At 39.3% G+C, this 11,287-nt stretch overlaps 1 protein-coding gene across 1 annotated transcript; it reads right to left on the bottom strand.

The window, feature by feature from the left end:
• Positions 1-118: 118 nt before the first annotated feature.
• On the bottom strand, positions 119-2,843 carry LOC109467296 (synapse differentiation-inducing gene protein 1-like). Its single transcript, XM_019765240.1, has 3 exons — positions 2,601-2,843; positions 2,315-2,437; positions 119-1,577 (listed from the first exon to the last, which is right to left on the bottom strand). Exons 1-3 carry the CDS (start codon positions 2,841-2,843, stop codon positions 1,431-1,433), a joined length of 513 nt encoding a protein of 170 aa, XP_019620799.1. The 3' UTR covers positions 119-1,430.
• Positions 2,844-11,287: the final 8,444 nt, after the last annotated feature.

Raw genomic sequence — 11,287 nt, 5'->3', positions numbered from 1 at the left:
GAACACACAAATGTTAAATACCGTCCTGGGAGGCAGAAAGGTTATACGTATGGGAGAAGTGCAAGAAAAGCAGAACAACTTTATTTGTTCATACGAAATTCACTGTTTTTTGTCGAGCCATATGATCGTTCCGTAAACGACGTTTAACGCTGATAGCTTTGATATACGCTATACCACACCTTTACAGGGAAACTGATAATATCCATTATTTTAACGTCTGATTTAACGGTTCCGGTTTCACTACGAGTTCCTTGCGGCAGATTAAATAGAATTTCATAAGTTCGTGGGTACATGTTACAAGCTGCAGATGAAAATGCTAACCTGTGTTAACCGCACCTAAATCTAACACTTAAAATTTAACACCATCAACTATACATAACAAACGAGATATGAAAATATACAATAAAAAGCCCGGAGGTATTAAAATCTCATATTTTACTTGTTTACACTAAAAAAAAGGTTACCTGTTGACCATTTTCAGACAAAGATACAGAGAGTGGTAGATGTATAGAAATGCTTTAAAAGTTTTAAAAGTACGTAACGTCCCCGTCCCAGTTCTTTATGTTCATTTTATATCTAAAACTTTTACCCGTCACAGTAACACAATATGGTGGCTAAATCACTTATGATTTGATTCAAGGTAATTTCTTTTCTAACTCACAATCGTTTTTGGACTCCACTGACATAATTCAAATGATATAAATGATATGAAATACTTATAATGAAGATATTGATATGAAATTAGATGACATTACCTTGGCAGGTCGATGTGACTTGGGTCCGGGTAAGTGATGCTAGACTCGACTTTGTCATTTTATCTGTTTTCATGTTTCGTCACATATCTAAGGTATATTTGCCTAATTTGCGTAAATTTGTATACAATGGTCATGGAGCCGCTCTGTCCCATCTGGTCGACCTGACCACATCATACCTTAAAGTGATCAGGAGACATCAAGGTATGATTTTATGGCTGAGCCAAAGCATGTACAGTATGGGCTACGTTTCTGATTATGGCTTCACTACACCACGAAGTGGTTACCATCATCATCCACGTATTCTTTACTTAAAGAAGAGGCCTGTCTTAATAGAGTGCGCTCTATTGACAATTTATTTCGGTCTATGGTGAATACGTCCACAAATGTAAAGTTAGAAATAAATGAACAATCAGATCTAACGGCTCAATCCGCTCGTGAACAGCATGCATCTAAGACGAAGCCAACAGTAACACCTAGCCTAATAAGCAGCCTGTCCTAGCGTCAGTGTACAGTGTACAGTGAACCAGTAACACCTAGCTTCAGTGCAAAGTGAACCATTAACACATAGCCTCAGTTTACAGTTAACCAGTAATACCTCGCTACAGTGGACAGTGAACCAGTCACGCCTACCTACAGTGTACAGTGAACCAGTAATTCCTAGCTACCAGACGATTTTTAGACTGAGAAGGCCTGAACTTCCCAAACGACTCCGATGACCCAGAAGACGATGCCCAGGCCCAGCGCACAGTAGTTGAGCCGTTTGGCGCTGTTGGACGCGGCCTGGGCCCTGTTGATGTCCCCTGCATTGTTAGCGTCCTGCGTCTGAAATACCAGCAGATAAACAGTTAGTTCAACAACAAACAAATAAGGTAAAAAAAAATACACTAATTTACATACGGATTGCATACTGTTATAACCTATATTCCACTAGTTTCTCCGCGCTATTACCATGACCGTATACATGTTATCCCTACTGTGGAAATCTGTTTATCATTAAATCTGTATGTTTATCACTAAATGTGCGCTAAAATCTGTTATTTGACATTAAAAATGTTCTTCGCTGGCGTGTACCTTTACGAGTGATTAAATGTGTGTTAAAAGATACACGCGTACGCACTTTAACGTCTCAGAAGGACCAGACAAAGACCATGCTGCATGCATTACACTGGTGGCAGCGGTATGAGATGACCTGCCCCCCTGCCCATAAAATTTCCTTACGGTAGCAGGTAATACACGTGTATGTTTAGGGTTAGGGAACTACCTTCAAAATATGTGAAAATCAGCCCAAGTTTGCCGGCGCGTTTTCCCATAAAAACACTTTTCAATGACGCTTTGCCGGGGGGGGGGGTGCAGACGACGCACAGTACTAGGTCGTAACAGGATCCAGGTGTGAATCGACCCCAGCCGATAATTAACTCAAATTATACGGTTTTAAACCCAATGCGTTCCTCTACAATTCAGCAAAGCTTTCCTGCACGAAAGAATCTGTGCCGCACTACTGTTGTGCCCGGACTTCTTTTGACTACGGGTTTCATAGATACTGTGCACTGTGGCCTTACATCGCAGGACTTGGCGAAGGCCGCGATGCCGAGCGGCAGGCAGCAGCACAGGAGGGTGAAGATCGACAGGCACATGTAGTCATCAACCCGGGTCCGGCTCTGCACCTCCCTCATGGTCGCTTGCTACAAAATCAAAAAATGTTTCATCTTAGCATGAAAGTCTGGGTTGTTATAATACATTATGTTCCAATACTTATAAGTGAATTGGGACTTACTAAAATTCCTGCTGACTGTCAGCCTTGTTCACGAAATTTGTCTTTTCATCATAATGTGGATTCGTTCTTACCTCTGTCATGGCCACGGTAGTAGTTTCCATCTGCACGTATCCCCCTTTCCCTGGGGACTGCCCTTGTGGGGTGTACTTCACCTGAGAGGGTACTGCCTCTGTTGAGGGGGGTTGTGTCCCTGTTGAGGGGGGTACTGTCCGTACTGTTGCGATTGGAAGCCATACCTCTGCCTGTTGCGGCTGCTGCTCACCACCCTTGTCAGTGTAAGCTGGGGGAGGGTAAGAGGCTCCGGCGTCCGCCATGGTAGCGTCTGACTGTGCCTGGATACAACTTGTAGGATCATTGGTGCGTCAAAGGCTTTGAGACTATGAATTAATATGCAATTAATTGATATAATTACATTTAACCAAGTCTCTAAGAAAAGAACCAAATGGGAAGTATAAAAAAAGGAACACACAAAATGTTGAAAGAGAGAAGTTCAAGAAAAGCAGAACAACTTTATTTGTTCATACGACATTCACTGTTTTTTTGTCGAGCCATATAATCGTTCCGTAAACGACGTTTAACGCTGATAGCTTTGATATACGCTATACCAGACCTTTACTTAGTGGTAAACAGGGAAGAAACTGATTATCCATTAATTTAACGTCTGATTTAAACGTTCCTGTTTCACTACGAGTTCCTTGCGACAGATTAAATAGAATTTCGTGGGTACATGTTAAAAGCTGCAGATGAAAATATTAACCTGTGTTAACCACACATATAAAGCTAAATCTAACACTTAAATTTAACACCATCAACTATACATAACAAACAATATATGAAAATATACAATAAAAAGCCCGGAGATATTAACATCCCAGATGTTACTTGTTAACACTAAAGGGGTTCTTGTTGAGTATTTTCAGACACAGATATAGAGAGTGGTAGATGTATAGAAATGCTTGAAAAGTTTTAAAAGTACGTAACGTCCCCCGTCCCAGTTCTTTCTGTTCATTTTATATCTAAAACTTCAGCCCGTCACAGTGACACAATATGGCGGCTAAATCAAGACTGGAAGTTTCACTTATGATTTGATTCAAGGTTACATTTTTTCAACTTACAAACCTTATATGGAACTCCATAACACAATTACATAATTCACATGATTTAAATGATATGAATTACTTATGAAGATATTGATAAGGATTTAATGACATTACCTTTGTGAGGTCGGTGTGACTTGAGTCCGGGGATGCTTGACTCGACTCTTGCCGTAACTGCGACTTGGGCAAATAAATGACCTCATAACTGTGGGTGAGGCCAGCATCATAGCACGGTCTGTGATTGGCTGTGAGGTATATTTGCCTAATTTGCATGAATTTGCATAAAGGATCATAGGACCACTATTTTCAATTATATCCTAGTGACAGTACAGCACCATACCTTAAATGATCAGGAGACATCAAAGTATGATTTTATGGCCAAAGTATTACAGTGTGGGCTACGTTTCTCATTTTCTAGCTACAGGCCTCTTCTGTGAATCTCCCTCTAGACTTACAGTACTTCTAATGCTATACCGAAGCTTCAGATACGTACGTTCTTACTTTGCCATTTCATTTTGTATAACGGCAACAAAAAGACCAAGAAGGTTAAATACTTGAAAAGACCAATAACCGTCTTCGGATGAGTACCTTCATAATGGCTTTGCCCGATATACTATTTTACCTTCTACCATCTGCTACCACTGCTTGATAATCCCCTGCTGAACATGCCGACTGTATAATGCATATGTAGCATATGGCGGGGTGGAAGTTACCTCCGTCTGGCTAACGTTTTACCGCTTACAAAGTGCTCGTGTGATGCTCTCATAATTGCTTTACAACAGGTTGCTGACACTGTAACAAGGACGAATGAATTGAAAAGCATACAGTTCATGTCGTGCGATCAATTCACGCGTATGGCCTATTGAAGCATTGTAACGGATGGCTTCAAAGGGGGACGAAGTCAACTCACATCCTGGCATGTTATTTAAGGACAAGCCGCCTTACCCTTTGACTCACAATTCACAGCATGGATGTACCACACAAAAATACACGTTTGTCACCCTTAAACAAAACGTTTATTGAAACTGTGCATCACTATGTCGATTTACAGTACAGTTCATTCTTTACACATCAAATCTATAAATCAATAGATTTTCACAGATAATTGTTAAAACAATTATCAATGAAAATCTTTATTATTATTATTATTATCACCATCATTATAAGCGGGAGTTCTTCACTCAAAGAAGGGACCTGCCTCCCTTGTCTTAACAGATCTAGATTGCGCTCTATTAAACAATTTCATTCGGTCTATGATAAATACCTCCACAAATCCAAGGTTAGAAATAAGTATATATTAATTAAATCTAACGACTAAAGGCGCACTTAAACAGCGTATGCGTACGTACATGTATGATTAAGCTATATAGCTATGTATACAGCTCAAGTACAATTTATTATTTTACAAACGCTTCAAGAGTCTTCATGGTCCCTAGTTTCTGTCACCATATACAAAACTAATACATTTTCAAGAAAAGCACGCGAAACACTCACAAGTATTACGAATAATATATGAATCACTATTAGTTATGTCAATTCAAGACCACATAAGCAACGATTGTTGCAGAACATAACTATATATATTTATTTTTCTATGTAGATTAATTGATTACAAAGAACAGCTTTAATATACCGCTGCATAAATGTCTTCAAAACAAAAGCACAGGCAATTAATTTTCATACGGGACAACAACAATAATTACTCCAGGATATATATAGCAGTAATGTGAAAATACACAGAAGATCAAAGTGAATCCGACGTTGTAAACAATAATTATGATGATAATTAACAACATGTATTGACAAGTAAACACAGTAGGAACTGACGTAAGACAATTATCTAAATATCTAAATTATTTCTAAAATGACATTATTGTTACGTCACTATTCAACCAACGCTTCCCATATGTCGTTATGCAAATTACAGCCATTTCTAGCTCTGTTTGAAAAATAAGCGTTTTGCCACACACATATGCCCAAACTCCAAGCAGATTTCTTCGGGCAGATGACACCATAGTCGGCCAATCAATGTCACACATAGACTATTATAATAGCAAATCTAGCCTCCCGAATACTGCCGAAATCCCTAATCTCCAAAAAGATTCCACGCAGGCAAGACAGTATGAAGGCCAATGGATACTGCCTTGGATATTGCTTGGAGATTAGATGTCCCCTCCTCTCCCCAACCATTGTTGTAGCATGGTCGGTTGTGTTTGGCTGGTGTTCAGTGAGGTCAGCCGAATGTGTCAATTTTGACTCAAATTTAACTCCAAATTGATTCGATTTCGACGGGCAGAAGTATTCTTAACCTGGTCATACTGCTCCCGAACTTCAGCAAACCTTGGTTGATGGTCGGGGGAAGTTCTGAAAGTTGGATGTGTGACAGGGGCTTAATTCCTTTGGTAGGCAGGCACATGGTTGAAAATGTTATGCCTAAGTAAGAGGTTGATGGATTTAAGATGGTGAGAAGAAGCATGTAGTGTTTATGATTGATACCTCCACAGAGTGTGAGGCTTTCCAACCTTGGTTCGTTGGTTGGTGGTCGGGGGAAGGTTCTGAATGTGTGACAGGGGTCTTATAATCCCTTTGGCAGGTAGGCAGAATAGGAAATGGTTGAAAAAATGGTATGTTGTTAATGTAAATTACTATTACAAACTGCTACCGAACTTCAGCCAACCTTGGTTGGTTGGTGGTCGGGGGAAGTTCTGAAAGTTGAATTTGTGACAAGGGTTGAAATCCCTTTGGCAGGCAGGCAGATGGTTGAACATGTTATGCCTAAGTAAGAGGTTGATGGATAGTTTAAAGATGGTAAGAAGAAGCAGGTAGTGTATATGATTGATACCTCCATAAGGTGTGAGGCTTTTCCAACCTTGGTTCGATGGTTGGTGCTCGGGGGAAGGTTCTGAATGTGTGACAGGGGTTTTATAATCCCTTTGGCAAGTAGGCAGAATAGGAAATGGCTGAAAAAGTTTTGCCTAAGTAAGAGTTTTGATTGATAGTTTAAAGATGTCAAGAAGAAGCACGTAGCGTATATGATTGATACCTCCACCAGGTGTAGGGTTTTCAAACCTCCTACCAGCCATCTAAATTACACCTTACGCCAAGGCGTATTTTTCACTGCTTGAGCTGAAGCACATTATCTCGCATTAACTATGACGACGTTACTCAACGGGGCCTGCCCTCACACAGATATGATACATACTTCATCCATACATTATATACAAATGGATCACTGTATCAAGGAGTAACGTCGTATTCAGAAAATATTCATAAATAGTTTTTTTTTCTTACGTTATGTATACATGATGACAGGTATGAAGTTAAATGAACCTCTTTCTAAGGCATTTACTTCGACATGGTAAACTATGTACATCTATGTACACGATGTACGATAAATATATATATAGAGAGATATATACAGTAAATGTTCATAATTTTGGGTGCACGTCATTGCTTTATCCATCCGTTGGAAACTTCTATGTTCTGACTTTCTTTTGTTGTTTGTTTTAACGGTGTTGCTCAATGCAAAAATATATGACCACTTCAAGGCATTTTTGATAAAATATTCAACCTAATAAATGCCGTAAGCATAAAGATGGTTTCAAAGAAAATAGTAATTGGCAAAGAGAACGTGACGTCTTTGAGATGTTTTGGTCGACTTCAAAGAAATCAACATGAAAGAAATCTAGTGGGTGCTTCGTAATGCCCAGACGCATCTGACCTAGATACATATATTAAATTTACTGTGTAGGAAAACATTCTGATAAAAATCTACAAAATTTACAAAATCTCGTCACCTCTCATTAAATTACTGCCAGTAGAATTTCGATGGAATAGATTACAAGACATAGTTTTAATTTTGAAATTCTTTATTTATTCTTTTCTTTTGAGGCCAAAATAGAGCCACAGCACGTTAAATGTAAGGGTGGCTTCCGCTGTAGATTACAAATTTAATGCTAGGGCGAAAAAAAGAAAAGCAAGATCGGCTGTGTGAAGATGATGTTCTGCTCAAATCGTTATTCATGGCTTGCAATTCAAACTTTTTTTATTAATCCGCAGTTAACTTTACCGCGTACAATATTAATTGACGGAACGGACCTCTAAAAATTAACATTAATCTATAGATTAAGATAAATAGGTACTAAAAGAGATTTGTTAAACGTGCTTTCCGTCCCAAAGCACCCAATTATTACCTTTATCAGTGAAGAATCGATGTGAACCAGCCTAACAATTACGTTCTTTTAATCCTCGCCATGCCAAAGTGAATCAGATGTAGTTGAGGGCCTGTGCAAAGCTGAAGGTATGAGTGCGTTAGCATGCACCTCCAGATGTCCCTTCTCTTTATATCCTACCAATCCGTTTATCCAACTATGAACTGTTACAGCCAACAAGAACCATCCTAGGTGTTTGCATCTTTTTAAAGATTTCTTCAAACTTAAGGCATATGCATCAAATGCAATTTCAGAGTGGCAAAGCGAAACGACATTGGATGAGATAATCTGTCTAGAATTGACATTTACAACCATTTCATGGTGCATCTTCGTCATTATTTCATGCTTGAAGCCTTTCAAATAGCCAACACTATGAACGAGCTACGTGAGTCCCTTTATAGACTTTGGTATCACCAATAGATAACTCAAACCAGCCTGCGATACGAAGTAAGTAGCCGTTTTCCATTGTTGCCTCACAAATATGCTACAGGACAAGGTTTAGTATCCTACTGCACTCGAAAGAAACATTCGAAATTGACTTTGAAAATCCAGTTTGATGGACTCAAAAGCACTTTGAATGCCCGTGAGGTTTTTCCTTTGAATCTTTCACCTTAACTCACCTCTACATCATCTAATCGTTACGGAAACTCATATGCATGACTGCAACACTACAGGTAGTTGTCAAAATTTCTTATCGTGTCTTCGCAGCACGTCAACCGAACACAGGAAGCGTCAAAGAGCTTAGGGGATTCACCTTCGTTCTTTTGTAATCTCCGCCATTTTGACGAGGTGCGGTTGGTAGTGGGAGGGGGGCTTTCACACAACACCCTTAGGCGATCACACTGCGTGGTCCTATCTTACATAACTAATGTCGTAAGCATTAAAGATGGTTTCAAAGAAATTGGTAATGGGAACAGAGGATGTGATATCATTGACATAATTTGATCGACTTCAAAGAGATCGACATGAAAGAAGTGACTTCGGTTGAATCAAAAGGATGCTTCATCAAACCAGGAGGAGATCATTTAGAAACAATTTGGTGGAAGAGCGGCTGTCTGTTTGTATTACGTAAAAGATTTGCGCCCTAGATATATACATGTATTTGTGTTTAAAGACATCCTGTCGAAAATTTACAAAATTTCCAAAAAAATTACAAAACACCTAATTTTGCAGCATATCACTATAATATAGCCTGTAAAAGTTGTATGAGATAGATTAAAACTTCGAAATAGTTTTCATCTTAAAATTCTTTTCTTTTTTCTTTTCTTTTGAGCCTAGTATACTGACAGATCGGGCCCCAAAAAAGAACATCTACCCATAGATTAAGATCAATACGAACTTGAAGAAATTTGTTAAACTTGTTTTATACATTTTCTGTCCCAAAGCACCCAATTATTACCTTTATCGGTGAAGTATTAACGTAAGCATTATGCTCTTTTAATCCTTACCATGCTATAGTGTATCAAAAATAGTTCAGTGCCTGTGCAAAGCTGAAGGTATGAGTGCGTTAGCATACGTCCCCATATGCCCCCTCTTTTTAGAACCTACCGATCCTTTTATTTAGGAGAACTATGAAATTTTACAGTCAACCAGAACCAGCCTATGTGTTGGTGTACTTGGTGCTTTTTAAAGATTTCCTCAAAGGCATGTGCTTCCAATGCAATTTCAGGGTGGCAAATCAAAACCATATTCTGTATGAAGTATATAGTCCGTCCGGAATTGACATTTACTGCCATTTCTTGGCGCATTTTTGTTATCATTTCATGCTTGAAGCCTTTCAAGTAGCCAACACTATGAACGAGCTACGTGACTCCCTTTATATTTTGGTATCACCATAACTCAAACCAATGACATTATACAGAATGTATAATACAGACTGTACAATGTCCTTGATCCAGAATTTATAATGTCCTTGCTCAAACCAGCCTGCGATACGAAGTAATAATGTCATTGGAAGTGCGTAGCCGTTTTTTTGTCAGCAAAATCGAATCGTTGCCTCACAAATAGAGTTTATCTTACTGCATTTCAAAGAAACAACCGAGCATTGACTTTGAAAATCTAGTTCGATGGCCTTAAAAGCACTTTGACGTTTCCTTTAAGTCTTTCCTCTTAATTCAGCTCTACATCATAGATTCGTTACAGAGAGTCATATGCATGACTGCAACACTACAGGTGGTTGTCAAGATTTCTTATCGTGTCTTCGCAGAACGACAACCGAACATAAGAAGCCTCAAAGACCTTTAGGCAATTCACCTTGTTCTTTTGCAATCGCCGCCATTTTGATGAGGGATTGTTGGTAGTGTGGGGAGGAGGGCTTTATACAATACTTCGGCCTTTGGCGATCACACATATCTGATGCCTTATCGTGTCTTCGCAGCACGTCAACAGGACATAAGAAGCTTCAAAGACCTTAGGAGATTCACCTTTGTTCTTTTGAAATAGCCGCCATTTTGATGAGGCTCCCTTGATAGTGGGAGGGGGCCTTTACATAATACTCTGCCCTTTGGAGATCACACTGCGTGGTCCTATCTCAGGCCTTTGATTTACGCTTTCTGACGACAGTGCCGGACGTATTCTTAATTGCTTATAAATTGGACCAGTGGGCTTTCCAGGTGCCTCTTTGGTCTGTCTTTGCTTGTGAGCCATCCTACGTAGTTTTCGCCGGCTTCTGATGTCGGTCAGTCGGCGCGGAAACAAAGTATACGGAGGATAGTACACCAGCTAAGGCTGTCTAACTGCATGTTTCTGTATTGAAACGGTGTTGTTTCGTAAAATATGTCTAATTTTATTCCCGCAGCAGTAGAAATGTATCAGATTCTGTAGAAGTTTAACTCAATTTGCAGCAAATCATTATGTCTCTTTAAACACTAGCAGGTCTTTTAGACAAAGGCTGTAATGTGTTGCATTAACATATTTTTAGTTTTATTTGTGTTTATTCAGATAGAAAAAATCAAGAAAAAATCCCATGTTCAGTAAATGTTAGCGATGGTCAAAAGCAGTCCGTTTTATTTTACGAAAACAGTTTTGGCAAAAGAATGAAACATCATCCTCTTAAAGAAAGAAAGAGAATGAAAAAAAATCCTCTTTCCTTATTACATAATTCTTTACCACCAACACTTTCAAGTGGACCATGGTTAATTTGATCCCGTAAATGTTTTGGCAGCTCAGCGGCATTTGACGAGCTACGCTGCCGGGAAAGGATTTGTGCTCCACCGAACTCGTTGATGAGATTGACCAATGCCTGATCAAGAGCGATTTCTTCTAGTCTAAAAAGAATTTGCAGTATAAAAGCAGTGGAACGTTCATGATTGTACATGTGCCGTACAGAATTCAGCTTGAGACGGAAGCGGTTGTCAAAGATTCTTGCAAAGAGTCGGTTATAGTCTGGCTGCACAAACATGTTATGACGTGGAACGATGTGACTGCGGCTTTTTAACACGCCAGTCACTA

The sequence above is a fragment of the Branchiostoma belcheri genome, unplaced genomic scaffold (assembly GCF_001625305.1).
Source record: "Branchiostoma belcheri isolate BF01 breed outbred unplaced genomic scaffold, Haploidv18h27 scaffold18, whole genome shotgun sequence".
In the NCBI taxonomy this organism is placed as follows: domain Eukaryota; kingdom Metazoa; phylum Chordata; class Leptocardii; order Amphioxiformes; family Branchiostomatidae; genus Branchiostoma; species Branchiostoma belcheri.
This window is presented reverse-complemented; position numbering and strand designations above follow the sequence as displayed.

Excerpts from the sequence above, each read along its gene's own strand:
- LOC109467296 (XM_019765240.1), bottom strand. The coding sequence starts at position 2,843 with ATGGCGGACGCCGGAGCCTCTTACCCTCCCCCAGCTTACACTGACAAG. Across the intron at positions 2,438-2,600 it reads CTACCGTGGCCATGACAGAG|CAAGCGACCATGAGGGAGGT; the intron begins GTAAGAACGAAT and ends TTGATTTTGTAG. Across the intron at positions 1,578-2,314 it reads CCTTCGCCAAGTCCTGCGAT|ACGCAGGACGCTAACAATGC; the intron begins GTAAGGCCACAG and ends CTGGTATTTCAG.